A 27449-nucleotide genomic window follows, 5' to 3' on the forward strand; every position below is an offset into this window, starting at 1 on the left:
GGGGTTTCACCATGTTGACCAGGATGGTCTCGATCTCTTGACCTCGTGATCTACCCGCCTCGGCCTCCCAAAGTGCTGGGATTACAGGCGTGAGCCACCGCGCCCGGCCCATAATAATTTTTAAGTAACACCTTGACCAAACATTCTCAAGGGAGGAAAAACCCCACCTCATACAGGTTTAATCTGGACTTTCAATCTACTACCACATGCCTAGATTTTTAAAAGGAAAAAAGCTGCTCCAAAGTAACTCTATATTCCTATATTTAGAATCTTATATTGAAGCAATAAAATCTGCCTCAGAGGCAGTTCTTTTTATGGCATTTCCATTAACAATAATTTTCAAGCCCAATATGCCAGAGGATCCAAATCAGAAGGGAGGCCTCAAACACAAAAGCTTTATTCTTTTCCATCAGACTATCCAGCCTCACTCTCTGCAAAGGGTCACATAAAGAAATTAGATTGAGCTGATACAATTCTTTCTGCGTTGTCAATTGAATTAAAGACTGAAAAAGGGGCAGAGCCCAGAGAAGGTAAAAGGAAAGGGAACCAAGCGGTGTACAGTCCCAATGGCGAGCAAAGGTGCCACACCTAGCAATCCTGTATCGTTGCTCCGGAGGTTCCAAAGGGCTTTCACTGCTCGTCTGGCCACCCACTCAAATGTGGAGTCCCCCAGCAGTCGGCTCAGAATCCCAAATTCCACCAGGAGGGAACCAGCTCCTGCTGTGCACGTCTCATTATTGCTGTCAGGAGGAACTCCTGTCTTTAGATTTACCTGGAGATGGGAAGAGATAAAGACTATGACAAAACTCAAGGAACCCACAGGGCTGAAAAGCTGGATCTCAAAGACTACACTCGGCTAATAAACCAAGCTTACCAGTGAGTCAGCCCTCTGTCTTCCAAGATATATATGAGGTGAATGTGGGAATTAAATTTAAAAGACACAAACAAGACAATAAGAACAGCAGAGCCTTGCTTTATTAATAGGAGCAAGTCATCAGGGAAAGGCTGTAACACTTCACTAAAACGTCTCTTTCCAGCAAGTTTTCTTCATGGTAACACAGACACCAGGCTTTAGGGTTACATACCAAGGCAAACTATAGAATTGCTTCTAAATTTTAAGTGAGCCACTATGAACTCACTCCTGCTCAGCACCTAAACAAACCTCCAACTGGAAGAGAAAGGAGGCACTGCCAGAATATGACAGCCAGTTTCATCATGAAGGCTCTGTGCTCTGGCAATTTTCAGCCAGTTACCTAAAAGGCTGACTCAATTCCCAGAGGAGTTCTGGGCCTGGCAAATCAGATGTCACAAAGATAAAATCTAATTCCAGATCCTGGCATTTAAATCAGCAGCTAACTCGATGGTCTGTACAGGCTCTATTTGAAAGATCCATGTGAAGCATTCAAAAGAACACTCACTGAGCTCCCGCAATAACCATGTGAGAATCTCTGGGGAAACAGACCCAAATCAGAGATGAAGACAAACTCCCCACACTGCTTTGTAGCAGGGAATATAAATCACACATGTAAATGAACTTAAGAATACTGAACTTCACAGAACATCAATTCCTTAAGGGGAAGGAATAAGTCAGATATATGACTGTTTGCCTTTTATACAGTTGGATGCTCAGTAAATGCTGAATTAATTTTAAAATATTTACATCATATTTAAGGCCAAATTCTCCTAAAGACACTGCTTTTCTCATCTATCTCCATCCCACTCCTTCTCCCAAATAAACAAAGAATTTTAATTCAGGAAGACAGTAAATTGTCAAACACAAGGGGTCAAACCAGTCTACCCACCCGAGGATATGGAATTCCTGTCTTGGTGTTTTCAAAAGCAGGGAGGAGCCGCACGGCCAGGTCATGGGCCATGTATAACAACTCATTATCATAATCCTTAATTGTCATGTCACCAAAGGGCTGCTTGGAGTCAGTTATTATTCTGTGAGCAGAAAGGAGGCTTCCCAGAACCCTGATGACAGGAAGAACAAAAACATAATACAATCATGTTGCTCATAAATGCTCATAATACAATTCACAAAGACAGAAGTACCTTCATATCCACATAGACTCAGAACTGCCTGACGTCAGAGAGACCTGACTTAATGGCCTCTTAAATTCCTTTCTAGCTCTAATAAAACATGACGGATTTTTGTTAACCATATTACTAAAAGAGAAAAAGGGAATCATTTATCCGAGGCTACCAAAAACAATACTATTTAAAATATTAACAATTTTGGTAAATTAAATCTTAGAGCATTAAGAAAAGGGAGTTGGCTGGGTGCAATGGCTCATGCCTATAGTCCAAGCACTTTGCCAAGGGAGATGGATCGCTTAAGGCCAGGAGCTCAAGACCAGCCTGGGCAACAAAGCAACACCCTGTCTCTATTAAAAATAAAAATAAAAATAAATTAGGCTAGGCATGGCGGCTCATGCCTATAATCCCAGCACTTTAGGAGGCAGAGGCGAGTGGATCGCCTGAGGTCGGGAGTTCAAGACCAACCTGACGAACACGGAGAAACCGCATCTCTACTAAAAATACAAAGAATTAGCCAGGCATGGTGGTGCATGCCTATAATCCCAGCTACATGGGAGGCTGAGGCAGAAGAATAGCTTGAACCTGGGAGGCGGAGGTTGTGGTGAGCTGAGATCACGCCAGTGCACTCAAGCCTGGATAATAACAGCAAAACTCCATCTCAAAATAAATAAATAAATAAATAAAATTAGCCAGGCGTGGTGGCACACACCAGTAGTCCCAGATACTTGGGAGGCTGAGGCGGAAGGATTTTTTGAGCCTAGAAGTTGAAGGCTGCCATGAGCATGCTACTGCCCGGGTAACAGAGCAGGACCCCGTCTCTTTAAAAAAAGGAAAACAAAGGAAAAAAAGAGGGAGTGTACTAATTGTTCTCAGAATATTGCCTATTAGTATTATTAAATTACTCTTGATTTATTTCACTTGGGGAAAACACTCATAAAAAACAGAAGCTGGGCATGGTGGCATTTGCCTCTAGTCCCAGCTACTTCAGAGGCTGAGGTGGGAAGATCGTTTGAGCCAGGAGTTCAAGGCTGTAGTGAATCGTAATAGCACCACTGCACTTCACCCTGGGCAACAGAGCAAGACCCTGCTCTAAAAATTAAAAAATTAAAAAATTAATTTAAATTTTAAAAAAAACAAAGAAAGGTAAGACAACAATTACTAAGTAATTTTTGTAGTTTTGGCTGCCAAACAACTGTTGAACTTCCCCAACATTTTAACATCTAGAAAAGAAGCAAGGTGAGGAGGAGGAGGAGAGAATGACCTACTGAGCAGGCTAACAGCTTACACCTATGTCCTTGTAGACTCATAAAGTCCCATTCTAATGATCTGAAGTAGACCGTGACATATGTTAGAACAAAGGTTTTCACAATTCTAATTTTAAATAAGTATTGCAACTGTTAACTGGAATGTTATGCAGTAATACAATTTTCAAAAAACTTAAACAGGAAAATAATGACAGCAAATTAAAGCAAAGAAATCAATATACAATATACTAGGTATAGAGCATGATCACAATGCACTAAACAAAGAGAGAGAGAGGGAGAGAGAGAAATAGAAGAGATATACTTAACAAGGATAATATACTAAAATGGTAAGCAGTGATTTTCTGTGGGTGGTGAGATGGGGAACTCTCATTTCCTTCAGAAATAGGCAGGGGTTTTCCGAGGTCATCATGAAAGAAGTAAATGCGATCAGACTATAAAGAGAAATGAAATGAAATTCTGTACTAGACTGACACCTATTTTATACCCCCATTAAAACATAAATGTGCCCAGGTATGGTGGCTCACACCTGTAATCCCAGGACTTTGGGAGGCCGAGGCAGACGGATCACTTGTGGTCAGGAGTTTGAGACCAGCTGGCCAACATGGTGAAACCCTGTCTCTACTAAAAGCACAAAAATTAGCCAGGTGTGGTGGTGTGTGCATGTAATTCCAGCTGCTCAGCAGGCTGAGGCATGAGAATCCCTTGTACCTGGGAGGTGGAGATTGCAGTGAGCTGAGATTGTGCCACTGCCCTCCAGCCTAGGTGACAGAGACTCCATTTCAAAATAAAAAAAAAAGTTTAATCTATAAAAACAAAACAAAATATAAATGTGTCTTTCCCTTCAGTCCAGAATGTGATTACTTTGAAACAATTGTTCCAGTTTTGATAAACATGATATGAATATGAAAAATGCACACTGGACTCCATATGGACTCCCTGCCTGGATCTTGGGGCTAGGAGACCCTCATGGAAATTTTTCTCCTTAAATACACAAAAAGAAGTCTTCAATTCATTTTATGAATATTCATTATTTTACCTTATTGTGGCCTCAAAGACTTGGACAGTAGAATCTTTGTCAAATGAAACTGTGTTGATCACTAACTTGACTGCTTTCTGGAACTCGGATGAATTTCCCATTATCTTTAAAAAGAGGAACACAGGTCATTACAGCAACCTGAAATGAAACTGAGGCTATATCATCACAGCAGCCCAGTCACTTCATCTAAACGTCTGTATGTGGTTTTGCTGTCACAGGAGTAGAAACATGAGGTAGAAAAGCACAGTTATTTCTTAGAATATATTCTCGGCACGGGGCAGGCCCATTTCCTCCAACTCAAGACAAATGACAAAACTGTGAAAATAATTCCTTGTAAAATCATTGGCATTCCTCATCTTCCTGACTCCACTCTCCAGCAAACTTCACTATGATCTTATCTAACACGCCAGGCATTGTGGTTTCTAAAACTTCTGGCAGATATACAAATAAATCAGAAAACTGAAGAAACAAAAAACATCTTTCTCTCTGCTCCTCAAATAAATCAGCAGCTTGGGTGCTTGGCTCCCAGGAGACCAAAACATCTGGAAAATTGAACTTGTCGCTTGTTATCCAGATGTCTAAACATTTTGAGAAATAGTAGTTAATATCTTTTGGACCACAAGAACAAAAAATATGAATAATCAGCTCTATGTCCTTTTTAAAAACTGATCTAGTTCTATTATAAGGACACATGCAAACGAATGTTCATTGCAGCACTGTTTACAATAGCAAAGACCTGGAACCAACCCAAATGCCCATCGATGATAGACTAGACAGGGAAAATGTGGCACATATACACCATGGAATACTATGCAGCCATAAAAAACGATGCGTTCATGTCCTTTGTAGGGACATGGATGAACCTGAAAACCATCATTCTCGGCAAACTGACACAAGAACAGAAAGTCAAACACTGCATGTTCTCACTCATAGGCCGGTGTTGAACAATGAGAACACATGGACACAGGGAGGGGAGCATCACACACTGGGGTCTATGGGGGGGAACTAGCGGAGGGATAGCGGAGGGTGGGGAGTTGGGGAGGGATAACATGGGGAGAAAAGCCAGGTATAGGTAATGGGGAGGAAGGCAGCAAACCACACTGTCGTGTATGTACCTATGCAACAAGCTTGCATGTTCTTCACATGTACCCCAAAACCTAAAATGCAATAAAATATCTTTAAAAAAAAAAACTGATCTAGAATTATGATTCCTATTTTGGATGCGTAGATATGATGTCACACTAAGCTACTCTCTCCTATGTGAAGCACAGTTGGGCATCAAACTTTATAGATTAACCTGAATCGAAATGATTTCATTCCACTCAAAATTTTATGACAACCCTGGGACCATAATGACAACATAAGGACATACTGTGAAAGAAAAATAAATTTCTGGGACCCCAAAATCACTAAGCCAAAGAGAAAAGTCAAGCTGGGAGCTGTAATAGGCAAATCTGCCTCCCCTTTTATTCCTAAATAAGATAGCTACAAAGATAAAAAAAAAAAAGCTATGTATGTCCCCTACAATTCATCTACAAAGACAGTCCTGTGGGCCTCAAGATCTTCACCCCAAAACGATTCTGCTGAATTTCACCCTGGCAATGTAAATTGATCATTTATCTTCACAGGTGCCAGGAAGGAACAGAACTGAGTCTGCTCACCTGAGAAAAATGCATATCTAATTGTGTCCTCTGCCCTATTATTTATGCAAAAATGCAGACTCACTAAGACAGACAAAGGCATAAGTGACTATCCCCTCTACCTTTGTCACAGGTAAATTGTGTATTCAGTGGAAGGCTAATCAGACAGTCAAAAGAAATGCAACCAGCTATGCAGGGTGGCTCAGGTCTGTAAGATCAGTACTTAGAGAGGCTGAGGCAATCAGATCACTTGAGGCCAGGAGTTTCAGACAAGCCTAGCCAACATGGTGAAACTCCATCTCTACTAAAAATATAAAAATTGGCCAGGCATAGTGGCACACACTTGTAATCCCAGCTACTTCAGAGGCTGAGGCACAAGAACTGCTTGAACCCATGGGAAGACAGAGGTTACAGTAAGCCGAGATTGCACCACTGCACTCCAGCCTGGGCAGCAGAGCAAGACTCTGTCTCAACAAAAAAGAAAAAAACAAATGTAACCATTTGTCTTTTATCTACTTAAGACCTGGAAGTGCCCCCTCACCCCACTCCCACCACTTCAAGTTGTCCCATTTTTCTGGACCAAACCAATGTACATCTTATACATATTGATTGATGTCTCATGTCTCCTGAAATGTTTAAAACCAAGCTGTGCCCAACTACCTTGGGCGATGTCATCAGGACCTCCTGAGGCTGTGTCAAGGGTGTGTCCTTAACCTTGGCAAAATAAACTTTCTAAATTAACTGAGACACTATTTGTTTCTTCATCAGATGCTACTATTTTCAAGTATGTCTTATTTCCTAAAATTTATTGGTCTACTACATTTTTTCCACCTCATCGTTATTTTGCTGTGACCTACAGAGTAAGTACAGACATTTCTAGGTTTCAGTTCTTTCTTTTTAGAAAATGATGCAATAATGCTGCAAGTTGCATCCAATAGTCAGGGGATTGCTATCTTCACAGTGTTTCCATACCACATCTGTTAAAGCCCGTTTAAATATTAGCAAAAGAAAAGGAAAACCTCAACAGAAGTAACACCTGAAAAATAACCCTGAAGCACTAAAGGCCGGATATTCTACAATGAAAACCACAGAGATGGGTCTGTTTCCTTATAGATGTTTACCGGCAACAATATCTGGTGAAGCTGCAGGTGCTGACATGAGCTCAACTCAAGCAAGGATGGTGAAGGAAGTCAACAACTCCTGCCTATTGTAGTTTACCATTATGGTCAGATAGCTACAGAACCCCAAGTAACCACGTTCTGAATCACTCACTCATGTTTGAAAAAGGCTGAATGGGACAGCGAGCTAAATGGGTTTGTCTGTTTGACTGTAAAATTTCTCAGAGTCTTTAAAATGCTGATGGGCACTATGGCTCTCTCATAGTGGGTCCAGACATACAGAAGTTCTCAAGTTCATTTGGAAACAGAACTGTTCTTTCAGGGAGTAAATGCCTTTAGAATCTGTGTTTCGAAATGCTTAATTAGTCGGAATTCATTTTTTGAACAAACCCTTGCACTGCTACTAAGCACCAGACACCATTAAGTGTTAGGGAAAGTATGGCAAACAACAGAGTGGCAAGCATGGTAGGGGGATAAAAAGACAAAATGGGGCAAAAAAAAAAAAGCCAGCTACTCGGAAGGCTGAGGCAGGAGAATCACTTGAACGCAGGAGGCAGAGGTTGCAGTGAGCTGAGATCACGCCACTGCAGTCCAGCCTGGCGCAACAGAGTGAGATTCCATCTCAAAAAAAAAAACAAAAAAAAGAAGTAAGCTTTCATCATGAGCTATACAAAAGTATTAGGATGTTTCCTTTAAGCAACACTTGTTGGCTGAGTCAGTCTCTGGTATCATCAACAAATTAGTTCTAAGGTCAAACATACTTGTCTGGGCACATTTTGTTCACTGATGGTAAATGACTGAAACACAGCAGTCATAACTTCAGAAGGAGACATCGGGAAACTAACGTGCTTTGCAATTTAAATTATGCTAAATCAGTATCCCAGATTTCCTATTAGACCACGGGCTTACTCCTATTTCTATTACTTATTTATAAAATGATGTAGAATGATCTCTCAAGCTCCTTCCAAGTTGTGGTAATTCTACTACTTGGTGAGCACATTACCCAATTCCTTTGTGTGTTATGTGTGTGAGAGATGAAGTCTCACTCTGTCTCCCAGACTGGAATGCAGTGGTGCAACTTCAGCTCACTGTAACCTCCGCCACCTGGGTTCAAGTGATTCTCCTGCCTCAACTTCTCCAGTAGCTAGGATTACAGGTGTTCACCACCATGCCTAGCTAATTTTTATATTTTTAGTAGAGAAGAGGTTTCACCATGTTGGCTAGGCTGGTCTAAAACTCCTGACCTCAGGTGATCCTCCTGCCTCCACCGCCCTAAGTGCTGGGATTACAGGCGTGAGCCACTACATGCAGCCCCAATTCTAACTCCTAACAGACAGCTTTAAACTCTTCTACAGCATGTTAAAAGAAACAAGAATAAATTATTAGGCACAAGATTTGGGCTAGACCGCAATGAGAATTTTCTCATGGTAAAGGCTTGCTGGACAATGAAGGAAAGCAAAGAGGATGTAAAATCACCTTTACTAAGAAGATTTTTAAACAACACTATGCTGGAATGCAGTCCCCTGGAAACTGTTTTATGGCAAAAGGTGAAGCAAATGAAGCACACAGACATGGCACCGTGCACCAAGTGCCACACTCCCTTCAAGGTGCTTCTATCTGCTCAAAGGTCTCTAGTTCTCCAGACTCAATGAGCAAAACCACAGGATGTCAGCACTCATAATGGCAACTCAGGCATGGAGGCTCCACAAAACAGGAAGTAGCAAATAAAAGAGAAGAGTTTCTAGAGAGCCCCACATAAGGACTGGCACTAGGGCTCCAGTTTGCCCTTGGGAGAGTGAGTAGCTGCTAGATGGTATTTTAGGTCAGCAGGGTACCTGCTGACCCTGAGATCTTCTCTCTTTTACTCCTGGAATAGCAACTAGAATAATTATCAATATTAATGAGATTCACTATAGGTTCTTTCAGGGAAGACACAAACTGGTAAAAAAAAAAAAGAAAAAAAAAAAAAAATAGGTTCCCTAAAATTAATCATACATTTCTTCTCCTTTTTTTAATGGAATCACATTTCCCGTCATTTAACCTTCAACACTTTTCTTGTTCTCCCCATTAAGGTCATTAAAATAAGTAACAGTTATCAAAGCTAACAATACACTTTCACTTATCAGGCTCCTTGGAATTCCCATTGCTGGAGGCAACTAGGGATAATCAACTCCAAAACACCTCAATTTTTTTAAAAAAGGTGAACACTTACTGCAAGTGTATCCAATGCATCAACAAGAGTCAATGAGTAGTTCCCTAGTACATCATTGATGTTCAGATTTGAACTGAAAAAGAAAATTAAAATTAAACAAAAGGACTTTATTTTAAAAGAGAAGACAATAAAACTAAACACCCATCAAAAACTATAATCGCCAGCAACTCTTATTTATTCAGGAACTAATTACGGGTGAATTAGTATGGCAAAGGTCTTTCTATCCCAAAAGCAACACTTCCTATGGTGTCCATAAGTAGAATCGAGTCACAAAACTGCAGAGACACACTTGGACTAGAGTGGAAAGAATGCTCATGGGAAGTCACGAGGCTGTGAGTCATCTCCTCTCTCTGAGATTCAGGTTTACCACCAGAGACAATCTCTTTAGTCCTGTCCAACTTTAAAAAGCTCTGATTTCACAATTATTAGGAAGAAGAGCCCTTGTCATACGACCCACCTGTAATACTTTAATACAGAAATTAGACACCACAGCCTATCATACACAAAAAAAAGAAGTAAACACGTTCATTTACAGTGTCAATATTACTCATCTGCCCTATGATCAGGGGTATGAATTCTTTATACCATTTCTTCATTAACGTCTCATCCAAAGGGTCTCCATTATTTCCATTAATTCTGAGATATCATTTAACACAAACCAAAGCAGGAATTAAGGCCTTTCTCCCTTCGTAACTGGAGCTACATAAATGTTTCTGCCACACACCTCTCACCCCCAAAAATCAACACCAATTTTCCATTCTGAAACAACCTCAAGAAACCAACGTCAGGATGGCAATGACAGTGAAGGTCCTCAGGCACTGTGCTATGCCTTTATAATACTTTTTTTTTTTTTTTTTTTTTTGAGACGGAGTTTCGCTCTTGTTACCCAGGCTGGAGTGCAATGGCGCGATCTCGGCTCACCGCAACCTCCGCCTCCTAGGTTCAGGCAATTCTCCTGCCTCAGCCTCCTGAGTAGCTGGGATTACAGGCACGCGCCACCATGCCCAGCTAATTTTTGTATTTTTAGTAGAGACGGGGTTTCATCATGTTGACCAGATGGTCTCGATCTCTTGACCTCGTGATCCACCCGCCTCGGCCTCCCAAAGTGCTGGGATTACAGGCTTGAGCCACCGCGCCCGGCCTGCCTTTATAATACTTAAAAAAAAGTCACAACCAAAAAACTAATACATCTGGAAGAGCAGGGATGAAGAACTAGCGAAAGCAATAAAGGACAGTTTGAGAAATTCTGGGGGCTTCATTTATTCCTTTGTCCCATTCCCACAAACCCAGAAAATAAGTGCAGAAACTTGGAAAAAATGATAGTAAGAGAAGACATAAGACAACGGTTTAAAGATTTTATTAGCAACCAAAGCAAAAAAGCTCCAGTTTTATTTCCAGCAACATTCATTAATATCTGCAGTCTTGCATCGTATCCCAGAGCACTTTATCTGCTCTTTGGGTCACCCTAATGGTCCTTATCTCACTTCCCAGTGAGAGAAGCCTCTGGTGCACAGCACCTCCCATGTTGTGATGGCTTGCTGTGTTCTCTGACAGGCCTGTGCCTCAGCTGGAGAGAAATGGGGCTTATGTAAAAGAGCATAACAACTCCAATGTCTGATTTTACTTGAACCTTCCAGTTGCCTTGTTTCATGCTGTTATGTCACCTAACCTAAAGCAAACAATTCATAGTAAAATCTTAGATACAGTTTTTTGAAACAAGATATATATGGGGGCTATAGCTATCTCATTTCCTATAAGCTGGGAAGCGAGCAAACTGCTTGGCTGGAAAATCACACGTGTTTCCTCTATTTGTTGACTCTTTGGAAATAAACTTACACGATAGCAAAAGGTCCCCTCAAGGTGAGAGCTATGGATTCAAATATGCCTCTCAAGGGCAAGTGACAGCCAAGAAGGATACAAAAAATGCCAGGGTTGCAGGAAGGGCTCAAAGGAGACAAGGAGATCCTCAGACCCAATTATGCCAACTCAAGAATGTTCTGCTGAGTGTAAATATTTAACTATGTTGCTCTGCTGCTTAGAAACAGAGTGGGCTTTAACAGCCCACCTCATCAGAAAATAGCTCCCTCATCACAGAGCATCCAAGCTAGATGGCAATCAGGAGAAACACATGTAACTCCTCTCTCCTGAGTCACACCGAGAGCTGTGGCATGTGTCACTCTCTCCACCTGCACAGGCCCATGGAAGGCAGGTACTCACTGTGAGCACTGAACTACTTTGCATGTTTTATTGTGCTTTGCCTTTTAATCTATAACTAAAAGAGACCCAGTCTTAAAATATTTCTTTTACCATGCCCAAGCAGTCACTAAAAATTAATGAGTTGCCACAGGAAAAAAAAAAAAAAGTATTTGCAGTAAACATGGGGTTCCTTCTCTTCACTCTAGTCAGACAAATCCACTCCAAGATCTGGGGTATTCATTAGCACACTTTAAATTTTTTCTTACCAAATAATTTCTACATCCTCTTTCAAAATGTGCCAAAATAAGGGGGAAGTGGGAGTGACGATGAAGGAAAAAAAAAATAAACACCGTAAAACTCTCCTGGCCTAACAGCACGAAATTAATTATGACTCCATATATGCCAGCCCACTATGCAGGTAAGACTCTGGATTTGTTCTTTGTAGATATTGTCAACGTCCAGCCTAACCTGATACCTTTAAGTGCATCAAGCCAAGAATCTCAACACCTTTCCCTGTAACCAGCGGGCTGAGCTGCACAACTAAATGCTCCACTTCACCAGGTACAAATGTTCATGGCATTCACCCCTCTGTGAATTCTTAAAGTTCACCTCAAAACAGAAAAGACGGAGAAAACCATGGCCTTTGATAGAAAATTTTTTATTATGCAGCTAATAAAATCAAACATACGTGTTTTTAAAAAATTCCCACGTATACTTAACATGTAACAGCTGTTCAGAAATCTACCTGGCGTGGTGTAGGCACAGAGATAATACAAGAAACAGTCCCTGTGTTCAAGAGATTGATAATCTGGAGAGATAAGACAAAGGGAAACGAAGGTGAATACACAACAGCACTCAATTCTCGAACAAGGTTAAAATGTGGAATCACAGCTCAAAGGAAAGGAATCAAAAGGAGAAGTGAGTAAATCAAGGAGAATCACCTTCAAACAGTTAGATGGTGTCACAGAAACAACACGAGTCTGACTCTGAAAGAGGGCAGGACTGTTCAAAGAAACAGGAATGTAGAGGAGGCCATCTTAAGCTAGCAGTACCTAAGCATTTGAGGGGCAGGTGCTTGTTTGGCTTGAGATTTGCTTTGTTGTTTTAATAGCAATACAGTAGAGACGAAATTGAGAAGGGTCACGTGCGCAAAGTCCAGAACTATAGTTTACCATTCACAGGATTATAAAAATATAATATCCACATTTACTCAAAGAAACTTTAAATTTGGAACCTCCAACTCAAATTGAGGATGTGAGAAGAACGGACTTTGCATAGTTGCCTGAAGTTAGAAAGATTTGCTATTTTTAGAGTACTCAGGTTTTATTTACTTCATGTTAACTCGCTACCAAACACCTCCCCAAGCACACGTCACATGCACTTGATGCAAGATAAGCTTGAAGTACATATTAATAGAGAGAAAAGGTAAGAGTGTTTTGCACCGATATTTTGTATGTATACTTTTTATATAATATTCTAATGGCAAATTCACTCTCATTAAATGAATCATTAGAATACATTTGATTTTTTAAAATCTGAAAGGTTTTTGGCTGGGCTTAGTGGCTCACACCTATAATCCCAGCACCTTGGGAAGCCAAGGCGGGGAGACTGTTTGAGGCCAGGGGTTCGAGACCAACCTAGACAACAAAATGAGACCCCATTTCTACAGAATTTTTTTTTTTTTTTAATTAGCCAAGTATGGTGAGACACACCTCTAGTCCCAACCTATTTTGGAAGCTGAGGTGGAAGGGCTGCTTGAGCCCAGGATTTCAAGGCTGCAGTGAGCTATGATTATGCCACTGCACTACAGCCTGGGTGATAGAACAAGACTTTGTCTATTAAACAAACACACACAAAATACGATTTTTATAATAGATTAGTTTGGGGATGTGAAGTACTATCCTGTTTCAAAGCCAGCATGACATACTCTGGTTCTAAACTTTCCTCAAGACCTAGTATTTGATAGTAAAACAGGAGGACTACAGTCAACAATAATTTAAATGTACATTTAAAAATAAGTATAACTGGATTGTTTACAACACAAAGGAAAAATGCGTGAGGGGTTGGATACCCCATTTTCCATGATGTGATTATTACGAATTGCATGCCTGTGCCAAAATATCTCATGTACTCTATAAATATATATACCTACTATGTGCTAAAAATAAAAATTTTTTGAAAATATTTTAAAAAATAGCAAAGCCTGAGAGGAGTTAAAGGAAGGAGAGTACAAAAAATTAACTTCTCTATTATTTGTAAGTGGCAAGTGTAAGAAGTCTACTCAAACCTTCTTTGGCCTCATCAAAGACAACAAAGGTTTAATAACCAACAGCTCCACCCAACTCAGGGCACAAGCCATCCCTAATGCCATCCCAACCTCCCCAATACTTCTAACACCTTCTTTCCAATAACACATCAGTCTCAAACCTGACCTTAACTTACACATAACCTAACCAATGCATAACCAAACCAAGACACTCATCAGCAGCCTTCATCCTGAAATAAAGGCCAATGGCACACATTATACCACGAACTCCAGCAAGTAAAAATCAACCACCACCTCACTTTGCTGGGAAGGGAGTCTTAAGGTTCTCCAGGTGTGCTCTTAAGGTTCATTAAGAAAAACATTAAAATGTCATCAACTCACTCTCCAAACCATCATATTCTCAAATGAGAGTGTTACCACAATTACCTGTTAAACTGTTTTCAACTTCAGTTCACCAGGTAAAAGATAATCTGAGAAACAGTCTGTAAGCAAGAATAAAGGCACTTACTGAAAGCGCTCTCTCCCTTCTTATAGCAAGTGTACTAGTGGAAAAGCACAAATTAAGATCCAAACTATGTACACATACTATGATTGCAACTACGCAAAAAATGTGTAGGCATATGGGCAGGAGCTAGTGGCAAACATAAATTTAAAATAACTGGTGGGATTTTATGATCTTTTACAAAATTTAATGATGTTGATTTAAAAAGAAAAAACAACAAAACATGATGTAGGCTGACAAAAAAAGACCACAATTTAATGAAGTTTATTCCCCTCCCCAAAAAAAACTGAGATAGAAAATACATTTATAAAGTCTCCTCGAGTTAATTGAGCCAAATAATTCATACATTTCTTAAAATCTGGAAAGGCCAAGTGAGAAAGAAACTACACTTATACGTATAAATGCTATGGTTCAGCAAGAAAAACTCATCAGTTTCCTACAGTTTTCAAAAGGCTCAGTCCTTTGAATTTAGCCTGGGATGTCCCCTTTCTTCAGTAGAAATCATGCTCTCAAACTGCAATTTAAAACATAAATTTTTAGGTAACCAAACCATTTTAAAAACTCAAGTCCGTTTCGTCTATAGGCTTCTTTATCAGAACCTAAGGACTGGATTCCACTGCTTTCCTCCAGGTAAAGGAAAATGCTTGCCCCAGACAGTGCCAAGACACTGAGCAAACCAACTCCCATCTAGGAAAGGGGAGTCACTTATCTGGACTAACAGGGTCTATGGCAATGCACGTTCCTTCCCTCCAGGTAAGAGGTCTTTAGCTGGGTGTGTTGCCCTCTTGGACTCTGATGTCAACAGAAGTGACCCTTGGACCTCAGCCTTTGCAAACAAGGCTGGTGGACTGTGAAGACTGGTTGACCTTCCCTGACAACCACGCCACCAGAATGGGGGAATTTATAGGACAGATCGTACAGAGCAACGACGCTGACAGTCAATTTAGCATACAATGAATTTCACCCCAAGTATCTGGACCTCAAATGGGGGCCACATAGCATCCCTCCCCACCACCTAACAAGCCTGAGCCTAAGAAGCAGCCCCTGTGAAGGAGACAGGCTGTAACCTCGTTCTGCCTCAAACTCAACGGCCGCCTTTGAAGAGAAGTCCTTTCTCCGGATCAACTTCTGGATTTTTATATAGAAAAGACCTGGGTGTGGAAATCTGATGGAGGTGGGGCAGGGGTTAAGGCTTGTTCTAAAGCTGCGTTTACACGGGGAGCATGGAGATTTCATTGAGTTTATGTTCATCCGGAGGAGAGGCTCGAGATAGAAGTGGGAAGCCCTCCAAGCCAGCCCTTGGCACTGCCACTGTCCCTTCTGGTCTCTGGGCCTCAGTTTCCTCATGTGTAAGACACTGAGCTGGACAGCGGTTCTGAAGTTCGGAGATTCCGGAAGAATCAAGAGAGGAAGGCTACCAGCCCATCCTGCACCCTCAAGCTCGGGGATCATCACAGGGACTCAGGGGGAGCACGGCGCGGAGGCGCAGCCCGGGACCCTAACGGCCCTGGCGCCCTCGAGGGACCCGGAGGACAGAGAGCTGAACCCCGGCGCGGAGGGCAGAAGGAAGCGCGTGAGCGCGCGGCCCCAGGCGGCGGGGACTACTCACGGGTCCCCGCGGTCAGGCCCACGGCCGCGGCAGTAGATGGGGTTGAGCTCGTCCTGGGGGAAGGCGTGCGCCATGTAGTTGTCGTAGCCAAAGACGAACATGCCCCGTGCCAGGTCGCGCATCTGGGCACGCAGCTGCGGCGGGAAGGCGCCGCTGTAGCGCTTCTCGTACTCGTCCGGGCCGCGGCCCCGGCCCCCCAGCACGTAGCCCCAGTGGGCCGGGCCGCACACTCCCGGCTCTGGACGCCGCGGAGCCTGCCGCGGACCCCGCGCCGCCCCAGTTCCCGGCGGCTGCAGCCACGACGGCCCCGACAGCCCCCCAGGCCGGCCCACGGGGCCCGAGGCGGGCGACGCGGGGCCGTCGGGGCTCCTCAGACGCTGGAAGCCGAAGCTGAGCGGAAAGCGCTGGTAGAAGCCCATGCTGGGCCCCAGCCCGAAGACGAGCCACAATACTCCATGGAGGCCAAGGCGGAGGAGCACCAGCCCCAGGACGAGCGCTCGCCATTGCATGGTCGCGCGGGCGCCGCGGGCATTATTTTAAAGCGCGGGGGCCTCCCCCGTCGACTACCGCACCCCGCGCTGGCCTCGAAGCCCGGCTCACTTCCCCTTTAAGGAACTCCCCCGTGACGCACCAGGAACTAGCCCATTGTCCCCAACCCCCAGGCTCTCGGGCGGGCGGGCCAGCCAGGACCCACGTTCGCCGGCCCAGTGGCCCGAGATTGGCCCGGCCTGGGCCCGGCCTCGCGGGGCGCGGCCCGGGACTCCCTCCCGCGCGGTAGGCCGCCGGGACGTCCACGACGCCGGAGGCCCCGCCCTTCATCCGGGCCCCGCCCCGCCACCCAAGCCCCGCCCCTTGGGCGGTCCGGAGCCCGCTGGGGTTGGCGTGGCGAGCAGGAGCCGCTCTGGCTCAGGCGAGGGAACTTGCAGCCAATGGGAGCGCGGCACGGCAGCCGGACACAGACGTGGCCCCAGACCGCCTGGCCTTGGGTAGATCAGGTCCCTTTCTGGGCAGAGCATGTGTCCGGCCGAGCTGACTGGAAAAAGCCACTCAGGTCTAGGTTAGTAGTGTTGACAGTTAAAAGATAGATAAGGAAAAGAAGGAAAGGTACGTTTCTGCATAAAAGGAGCTATTTTTGCAAATCGAGGGCAGAAGTTTTATAACTTAGGTGTCTGTTTATGGATGGGGTAGGATACTCCCTTTTAGCTCAAGGAGTGCACAAAACAGTAGCATGAATTCTGCCCTTTTGATTTCAACACACAATTTGTAAGAATCCCTCATGTTGCTTGTAAAACACATATGCCCAGATCCCTACCTATCGAACTCCAGTGGTCTTGGGAATATGCGTGTAAGTACTCTTGGGCAGTTCTTAGAAACTGGCAGTTTCAGGAGATACTGAGTTATGTTATATTCCTTTTGTCTCGGAAATGCGATTTTTTAAAAAAGAGGGGGTAGGGTTGTGAGTGGGAATCAAGACTGCCACCACCACCAAATTACTTACCAGATATATCTAAACATGTCTTCTGTCCCTCCCATCCCACCATCTCTCCTGTGCACACGCAATTAATGACCTAACCTTTCAGGTGTGGGGTGGATGCCTGGTTAAATCACTTTACCCCTCTGTATCTACTTCCTATGATAATTAAGAAGGTTGTAAATGTTAGCTCTAAAGGGCTCTATTTTTCACATAAAGATTCAACGGATTAGGCGTTTATTTTGCTTGCTGCGTTTAGAATTGGCTGTAAGGTTTGCCCTCCCTAAGTTAGACCCTGCCTGTTTCATCAGCGTTTCTGAAAAGCTTGGGAAGCAAGACCTGACTAGACCACCAAATCAGATATTGGCTGAGTGACCAGGTGAGTGCATAAGAAGGTAAGTTGTCAGGTGGCACTCTCATTACATTTTCAGGGTCAGAGGACTTTTTGAAATATAGAGGTGTAAGGGGAACTAAGAAACACTTGATTACAGGACATGGTAGCTGGCACATAGGAAGGTCCTCTCTGTTGGCCGAGCCTTGTTCTTTCCCAACATTGAGACATTCCAAGCAGCTCAACCAGCAAAAAGATTACGAAGGCAGCTTAAGCCAGGGTCTTAAGACTGACTGCACGGCTTCTGCTTTTTCCCCCCTCTATGAAGGATGCCTAGGGACTGTGCTGGCAGCCCAGCTCCCGCCCTTGATCCTGAACTTCTGCCTTCCTGGAACTCACAAACTAAATGTGAATATTAAGTCGCATGTTTTATGTTTCCTTCCGGAGCTACTTTATTACAAATTTTGACTTAAATTTGATCTGGTTAACTGGAGGCCACATTAAGGACAGCTCCTGTCTTGATGTTAGAGAAAAACTCTTATAAAAAATAAATCTGTTAATATCCAGAGAAAACCATCCAACTCCTGAAAGATGCTCCTCATGGTAAAACTGATGGTTTTCAAAACCCTCTGACATGTGTGCTCATTTAGTCTTCATAGAAAACACTGTAAGGCTTAGTCCACAAACCATGGAAGAAATCAGGTTGGGGGCTCAATTGTCAGAGCCTGTTGGCTCTAGGAAGGAAAATAATTACTACACTTTAGGGAAATTTGCAATTGGAATAGCTAGTCCTGGAGCAAAGACAGGTCCCTCTGCTCTTTCCAAGCCACCCAAAGGCAACAGTTTTGACATTAGTGCCCTGCAAGGCATAGCCTAGGAATTAGGGGTTAGGTTCAGAAGGTGTTTCCTTCTGGAATGAAACTGAAATGAAATCGGTTATTTTGTGCTAATCCTTTAGATTAGGACTCCCCTTAAGGTAAATATAGCTGATAAGATTGGGACAACACCCATACCTAATCAGAAAATTCCAGCCTTAAAAATCAACTTTTTTCCCCCCCCCGAGACAGAGTCTTGCCCTGTTGCCCAAACCGGAATGCAATGGCGTGATCTCGGCTCACTGCAACCTCTGCCTCCCCAGTTCAAACGATTCTCTTGCCTCAGCCTCTGGAGTAGCTGGGATTACAGGTGCCTCTCACCACGCCCAGCTAATTTTTGTATTTTTAGTAGAGGTGGGGTTTCACCATTTTGGCCAGGCTGGTCTTGCATTCCTGACCTTGTGATCCACATGCCTCAGCCTCCCAAAGTGCTGGGATTACTGGCATGAGCCACCACGCCTGGCCAAAAATCAACTCACTTAAGAAACAGTTTGATTTGTGACAGGTTTTTCTGTAAGCTCACAGAGCATCAGGGACTGATCAAAAAGGAAAGGAGGCACTTTTCAATGTAAAAATGGCTAGCCTCTGGGGAATGCCAAAGAGGTAACAACTAAGAACTCACCTTCAGAAGTCAGATGTTCAAATCATAGCTCTGTCCTAAGAATGACCTTGGGAAGTTACTTTTCTGGACTTATTTCCTCATACATAAAATGGGTGAGTGATGAGGGCAATATTTATCACAGTCATGAATTAATTACATTATACTTACATTATATAGATAAAGTACTTACAACCGTGCTACATAGTAAACCCTACTGTTAATACTTTTCAGCTCTGAACCTTTTAAAACTAGCATCTGGCTGGGTGCGGTGGCTCACGCCTGTAATCCCAGGATTTTGGGATGTCAAGGCAGGCAGATCACTTAAGGTCAAGAGTTCAAGACCAGCCTGGCCAAAACGGTGAAACCCCATCTCTACTAAAAATACAACCATTAGCTGGATGTGGTGGTGGATGCCTGTAACCCCAGTTTCTCAGGAGGCTGAGGCACAGGAATCACTTGAACCCAAGAGGTAGAGGTTACACTGAGCTGAGGTAGTGCCACTGCACTCCATTCTGGGTGACAGAGTGAGACTGCATCTCAAAAAAAAAAAAAAAAAAAAATTCAAAAGCAGGGATTTTGCAATATATATATATATATAATTACAGTTCAAACCTATTTGATGGGCAGAAATCCAAGTTTGTCAACATGCTCTGTTAGCAAGATACAGGGAGCTAGGAGCTAGGCTCAGTGACGCACGCCTATAGGCCCAAAGACTCAAGAGGCTGAAGCAGGAAGATGATTTCAGCCCACTAGTTTGAAGCTGCATGTGCTATGATCGTGCCTGTGAATAGCCAGTGCAATTACCTGGGTAACAATGAGACGTAATCTCTTTTTTTAAAAAGGCATAGGGGACAGAGATTGGTAAAAAGAAAAAAAAAAAAACAAACTAGTACTTCCCCTATGAAGGGCCACTTGGCAATGCTTAGTGTCAGAAAAAACAGTAACATACTTATAGATCTGGCATTTATTCATAATTTATGAATGGGGCAGCCTCCATTCTACAAAATAGAATTAAAGCCCCAATGGGAATAGTGTGTTTTATAAGTTGAGAGCAAGGAACCACAAAACAATGAAAAATAACTGATTGGTTGACATCAGGTTACTTTTTTTCTAAGGGTTAAAGCAGAAGGGACTTCCTTATTATTCTGATTCAGGCAGACTGGGATCTTCTGTTTCCAGGAAAAACTGGTCTGTAAATAAATTTCCATTTTTAATTGCGTGGCATTTAGTATACGTAACTATTTTGGTTTGGTCTGCTAGGGCCTAGTGCAGAAACAAAAAAACAAACAAAAAAAAGGCCTCCCGTAATTTTTATTTAACATTAGCACCAGTAATCACATTTACTTGTTAACTCAGATATGCTTCTATGAACTGCTACACATGCACAAAATGATTCATTACAGGACTGTTTATATAAGCAAAGAGGCTGGGCGCAGTGGCTCACACCTGTAATTTCAACATTTTGGGAGGCTGAAGCAAGATTGCTTGAAACCAGGAGTTTGAAACCAGCCTCGGCAACCAAGCCAGACCTAGTGTCTACAAAAAACAAAAACTAAAAAAACTAGCCAGGCACAGTGTTATATTTCTGTAGTCCCAGCTACTCAAGGAGGCTGAGGCAGGAGGATCACTTGAGCCCAGGAGGTTGATGCTGCAAGGGGCTAGGATCACACCACTACCCTCTAGACTGGGCAATAAAGTGAAACTCCATCTGTAAATAAATAAATACATAAATAAAAATGAGAGCAAAATGCTGGGGCATGGGGGCTCACATCTGTATTCCCAGCACTTTGGGAGGATGAGGTGGGCGAATCACAAGGTCAGGAGTTCAATACCACCCTGACCAACATGGTGAAACTCCGTCTCTACTAAAAATACAAAAATTAGCCAGGCATGGGGGCACAGGCCTGTAATCCCAGCTACTTAGGAGAATTGCTTGAACCCGGGAGGTGGAGGTTGCAGTAGCTGAGATCCCACCCCTCCGCTCCAGCCTGGGGGACAGAGCGAAACTCTGTCTCAAAAAAAAAAAAAGAAAAAAAAGCAAAAGTTTATAAACTATTCAAATATGTATTAACAGAGACCAGTTAAATATACTATGAGATAGTGGCACAATGAAAACCACACACACAGAACAATGAAGTTGGAACCATGGTGCTGTAAAAGAAGGATGATATGGAAAGATCACCAGAACACAGTAAGTAGAAAAAAAGGCCATGTTCAAATCAGTATGCTATGTCTTCGGTAAAAAAGTGATTTTTAAAGAAATGTATGTATGTTTGTTTGTTTTTTAAATTTTTGTGTAAAGAAAATATTAGAAATTTGTTAAGTCAGAAACTGACACAAGAGTTACCTGGAAAGGCAAAGCATAAGGATGGGTGGTTATTCAGACATGGGTGAGATGAAGACAATGTTTTTTATGTATTTTTAATTTTTGAAAGATATGACTTAGCACCTAAAAATTAACTTATTCAAGAAAATATTGAACTTAGAAAAAAAAGATAGTGAGGCTGGAAGTGGTGACTCACACCTATAATCCTAACCTTTGGGATCACTTGAGGTCAGGAGTTCAAGACCAGCCTGGCTGGTCTCTACCAAATGTTGTGAAACCCCGTCTCTACCAAAAATACAAAAACTAGCTGGGCATGGTGGCGGGTACCTGTAGTCCTAGCTACTAGGGAACCTGAGGTAGGAGAATCGCTTGAACCCGGGAGGCGAAGGTTGCAGTAGGCCGAGATCAAGATGGCGCCACTGCACTCCAGCCTTGTGAGAATGAGATTCCATTATTAAAAAAAAAAAAAAAAAAAAAAAGAAGAAAAAAAGATAGTTAGTGAGATTCCCTTTCTAGCAGCTCTAATACTAAACCACTGAAACAAATTGAAACAAATGTATCAACTATCCATCAAAAATATTCATCATGTATATGCCCGTACCATGCTCTAGCCTTTAGGATATTGATGCTTCCAGAGAATGCAGGAATTCTATAAATCCTTAACCCTTCTTTGAATCATGAGAGCGCTAGTGCTTTCATAAATTAGCTAATAGTATGACAAACAACAACAAAAAAAAAACAGCAATTTGAGTCTTACAGAATAAAACATACATATGAAAGAGTTATCTAATTCATGTATTGAGTAGCAGTAGATAGAAATGATGTATTCTCTAAAGCCACAGACACAAGATAGCACATTGTGTGATACACATTGTATAACACTGAGGGTAGGCCAAAGTTGTAGATGATATAAGAATTGGTTAGGGGAAATAAAATTAAAAATAAAAATAATAAAAAAAAGAATTGGTTAGGGGAGACACTATAATTAGCAAGTGATTAATGTTTTACTTCCCATGTCCAAAAAGGGACACAATGGTTTTGTTGGTCCTCCAGCCCCTTTAAAAGTGTATTTTCTAACCATTCCAGGTTTCTCCAAAACTCTAGATAACTTCTAGCAAAACCTGGCAAAACAGCAGTCATAAGGGGTTAAACCTTAGCTCTAAACCACTTACCCTCAAATTAGTAGTAGGTATATACTTTTCCAGAGTGCATACCAAATATTTTCTGCAGTCTGGGGAAAATGCTCTAACATTTGTAAATGCCTTTCAAAATACAAGCCTGTATGTTTATAGAATTTCCTTCAAACAAAATAAATTACTGTATCATTCCGTAAAATGTCTGCAATCTCCAGCCCTTGTGCTAAAATTTAAAGTTAAAACACAAATAATTTCTGTATGTTTGGATTACCTTTCATTGAAGAAACATGTAATATTAACATATTTCACTAGGGCAAATAGGCAGTTTTATTTCTCTTCTCTTTTTAACCACAAATCAAATCTCTAGGCTGCTAGAATTAGCCTGTCAGTGGCAGAAGTTATGGTTAGAAATCCTCTCCTCTTCATTTTAGAGATGGGAAAACTTAAGGAGCCACTAGGGGGTTCTGCAACTCACCAGTCCACAATCAGTTAAAGGCAAAGGGAAGAACCCATTCTCCCAAATGCCAACCCAGTACTCTTCACAGAATTAAGCTATAATACCATCTTAAGGTAACAACTCTTTTCCTACATCCCTTCCTTTCCTACATCCCTACTGTAAGCCCCAGTAAAATGAGGCTAAGGTATCTTTTCCCCCGTCCTGATACCTGTTGGGAAATCTGCATTACCTAAGTGCCAGATGTCTTGGGATTTCAAGATAGAATTATCTTACTGAAGAGAGGGCTGGTTAATAGAATGGAATAATGCATGACTACTGCTGTGCCTTAGATTTTTTAAAACTCCCATTGCAGTCCATCTAGCATGACAATGACCAGCTCTAGTTTCCCTAAGAACATCCAAGAGGCAGCAATGACAAAAGTATACATTTTTATTAACAGCTGAATTTTAAACAGCAAATGTGTGGAGGATATTTACTAACCAACAGGAAACACCTGCAGCAGGCTGCATACTTGCAGAGCAGCAAACTTAAGGGAAGTCTGTATGGCTTCACTGTCTTCCTTTTCTTCACTGCTATGCACATAGTTGAGGGTATGACCTTGAAAGTTTGTATAATGAAAACATTTTAAACATCAAACATTGTGCTTTCCCCACTGTGGCACATTCTTAAAGTAAAGCATTTAGCCAACTCAGTGTTATAGCATAATGACTGCTACATTATATTTAAGCTTCCATTCAAGTTCTGAACCCAACCCCAGACCCTTGGAGCAGCTGGAATTACCACATCAATGGGATATTGGTATAACTCAATCCTACATGGAGAGAAGAAACAAAGCAATTAGTTCCTCAAATACCCAATTTACTTCACAGAATCAGAGAGACCTGTAGAGAGCCAAAGTAGCCCACCTCCTCTGGGGGGATCAGCAGCAAGGCTGCTGTGAACTTTGGGTGAACTCCAGAGAAGTGAAACCATAATAGAAGGATGTGTATGTCTTGAGGTAGAGCAGACAGGCCTAGAGAGATAACCAGCTTTCGCTGAACTTGCTGCAAGATAGTTGTTAGCTGAAGTATGTTAACTGAAGTATGAGAATAGTCATCACAGGCTGTTCTAAGTAACTGCACCCTCCCTCTACTATGTGCTTTGTGAACAAATAAAGTACACTGAGACAGGTTGGGGCCAGAGAGACTGACATCTTCACCTCCCAGACCACCTGTCCCAGCTTTTTTTGTGTCTGTGTTTTTCTTTATCCCCCACCGTTCCCTCTTATGGGTCTCTGAACCCATGTGCAGCACGGGACACAGCAACTGCCAGAGAGACCAACTTTAAAAGTCTCCATTTTTTAAAGCAGGTATACATTTAGAAATAAGTTAAATGTATATCCTCAGTGCTCCCCCATCCTCATCCCCAACTATCGGGCATTCCTCCTTTGGTAGGAGAATGGTGAGAAGTGAATGAAACTTATTGCTTGACTACATGGATCCACTAATTCTGTAAAAAAAATATATATAAACATGAAGTTCTAGGGAAAGAAATGCTAAAGTATACATCCAATTATCCAATAACAGTTGGCTATACAGAATTATGGTATGGATATGGAGAAAATGCTAACTGAACTTTTCTAAATAAATAAAAATATACAAAATTATTTCTCCAACAGCTTTAGTAAGTACTGGCTTATTTTATGGGCAGACGATATCACACTAGCGAAATGGGCCATTTTTAGCTTTTTGCTAAAAATGTGCCTTTGTGGGAAAACCAGCATGTTTGTTACTTAGAATATTTTCATTATGAACCAAAGTCAGTAAATAGGCATGTCTTGGAACTTCATTTGCTTAGCAGGGTCTTGAAACTGGATCATAAAATGTTTTACTAGCGCTTGCCACTTGAACCTAAATTTAGTGTATTGTGACAGCTGACAAGTAGTAGCATTTCCCCTACCCACCCCCCCAAAAAAAAATCACAGTATCAATTCTGTGGATATTTTAAAAGTTTATTTCTCCTTTAAGTAGCCTGCAGACCCAATTCTTTGAGAGCTGAGCTCATTTCTGACACATGGTCTATAGACCTTCCTCTTGGAAACTTACTTTCTATCCCCTTCCAAAAAAGTCTGCACCTTCCATCATGATGCACATTTTAAGTTAAAATTGCCAATACAACCCTCAAAATGCAAGTTTATTGAATAAAGCTGAGAAGGGCAGTAAACAGACAAAAATGCATCCACCTAAATTAAAAAATTCACATATTTACATAGCTCAGTAACTGTTAAAAGTTTTCACATGCAGAGGTTAATGCACAGGAAAATGTTGGTAATGGCGTCTGGATGTCTTGAAATGCTGAAAGCAATGTATAGACACACAAACACATTAAGGTTTAGCTATAGGTCAATTAACAAACCTATGCAGTCCCCACAGAGTCACACATTCTAGTCCCAATTCCTCCTTTTAGGCACAAGCAAGTTGCCACATTCTTTGTAATGGTTCATGCTGCCAATTAATGGTGTTAAACAACAGTAACAAGTTTAAATATCCTTTCATTTACAGAACCATCTATCCCATCAGGGAAGTATGCAACGTGCTTCAAAGAATAAGAAGAGAACTTTAAAAGTCCAGATTCTACTCATAAAAATATGAATGGAGAAAAGCAAGTAGTGTCTGTGCAACACAGTGCAGTATATTGTACAGAATATTTTTAAGGCCATGGCAGTCTATAAATTAAAACTGGTATTCATTAAAAGAACTTACTGTTGACTACACTCTGAGTGCTCAACACATCTGGAAATACAGTCTACATAAGTGCTGCTTAACAAAAGAAACAAAATCACACACAGTGTGAGGCAACATATAAGCAGGTGTACCATAGAGTTTTATCTACTACACTGGTCTATATGAATAATAATTTACAAATGAACCAGTATTAATATGTCCCTTTATGTATACGGAAGTCACTAAACTACAAAACATGTTCATTTGAAGTTTTTAGACATCTCTGTATCATAGAAGCAAACAAACAGCATCAGTTCCTCAGTTCTCTGTGTGACTGATTATTAAACAACCTGTAGACGTTAAGCATGATTACATTAGACAAAGCAGGCAGGTCTAGAGTTGTCACAATAAGCAAGATGTCTAATGGCACCAGTCAAAAGAGTGCCAAACTTTACATCAATAAGAGAAAAATAAAATTTTTTATTTGTTTATAAGTATCTTTTGTGCTGAAAGTCAACTTTATGACTGGATATAAAAAGTCAGGAGTTAGAGTGTCATGCAGCAGCGCTGATTTAATGACTGGGATATAACAAACAAATGTTTCAACAAAGTCTGACATTCTTAACAGGTTTTATTATATTGGGTGGAATGCTCTAAATTCATGAAAGCTTTTGAGAAAATCTTCAATTCCGAACCCCATAAAAAAGTATGCTGAACCAGAAAGAAAAAACAAAAGAGAGAAATAATGATCTGGACAGATACAAAACAGCGTGCTTTTAGTTCCTCCCATATGCCAACTGCCATCTGATGAAAAGTGTTTTCAGAAAGCAGAATATGTTTAATATTAATCAGGTAGAATCTCACCAGTATAAAGAACCAACATTGATCTGGTGCCTCTGCTCACCCTCTGCAGACCATTTTGGATTTCTAAGATGTAGTTATACATTTCACATGCATTTGTGAGACAAAATAAACATTACGTTTACATATATCCCACATGAGTCATTCAGACTTAAAGGTTTTCTAAATACTGTGTGTGGCACTAGAAACTTCATGCTGTATCAAGTCAGTGTCTGTATTAAGCTACTGGACTCTATAATGAAATATTATAGATAAACATTTACTGAAAACCAATATAAAAATCTGGCCCAGAAAGACCAGAACAGAAATGTGCCATTTTCTTGATTTGAGATGGTCAAAGTGTGTGGGTCTTTGTTTTTTTAAAAAAAAGCTCTACACATGGTTTAAGACAGGTATGTGTAAGAAGCCTTTTTGTGTGTGCTGACTTTATCATGACAACTCTAGCTGATTCTTTATGAAGGATTAGGGATACTCATCTTCAGCAGTGCACATGAGAAATAAACTCTGAAAAAGGCAATTTCTTGGGTTTAGGAAGGACCGTATTCTGGGAATTACTTCAGAGGAACGGACAATAATTCTAGGATTATAGCCAAGAAGGACTGGAAGACTTCAGGAGATGCTTCAGCTTCTTCTAGATTTTGAATGCTGAATAAGCCACTGAAGTGTGATATCTAAAGATAGAGGCGGAAAGTGAAGACATTAAAGTTAAAAAACTAAACATCAAACAGAGACAATATTTAAAAGGCAGCTAATTCAAGGCACATACTGTGCCTGCCCTCTTCTGCTTTTCTGCATCTATACTACC

At 41.7% G+C, this 27449-nt stretch overlaps 2 protein-coding genes across 4 annotated transcripts in view; both read right to left on the bottom strand.

Moving 5' to 3' along the window:
- The window catches only part of EDEM1 (ER degradation enhancing alpha-mannosidase like protein 1), a 33130-nt gene extending 16421 nt beyond the window's left edge, over positions 1-16709 (bottom strand). For 2 of the 3 annotated variants that reach the window (XR_001820116.2, XM_017512625.2), the window contains exons 1-5: positions 15885-16655; positions 9312-9384; positions 4342-4445; positions 1803-1974; positions 589-772 (exon numbers count right to left, since the gene is read on the bottom strand). Coding sequence is in view for 2 of the 3 variants with exons in the window: in XM_017512625.2 (XP_017368114.1) it covers positions 589-772; positions 1803-1974; positions 4342-4445; positions 9312-9384; positions 15885-16393 (1042 nt within the window). In the remaining variant the exon portion in view is untranslated. Of the gene's footprint in view, positions 1-588; positions 773-1802; positions 1975-4341; positions 4446-9311; positions 9385-15884 lie in introns of all 3 variants that reach the window. The other variant, XM_037732850.1, reaches the window with a different exon arrangement.
- An 8344-nt stretch (positions 16710-25053) lies between these two features.
- ARL8B (ADP ribosylation factor like GTPase 8B) overlaps positions 25054-27449 on the bottom strand; it is a 53931-nt gene continuing 51535 nt past the window's right edge. The window contains exon 7 of the mRNA XM_017512627.2: positions 25054-27315. Coding sequence (XP_017368116.2) covers positions 27266-27315 — 50 coding nt within the window. The 3' untranslated portion in view covers positions 25054-27265. The remainder of the gene's footprint in view (positions 27316-27449) is intronic.

The sequence above is a fragment of the Cebus imitator genome, unplaced genomic scaffold (assembly GCF_001604975.1).
Source record: "Cebus imitator isolate Cc_AM_T3 unplaced genomic scaffold, Cebus_imitator-1.0 Scaffold474, whole genome shotgun sequence".
Lineage (NCBI taxonomy): Eukaryota > Metazoa > Chordata > Mammalia > Primates > Cebidae > Cebus > Cebus imitator.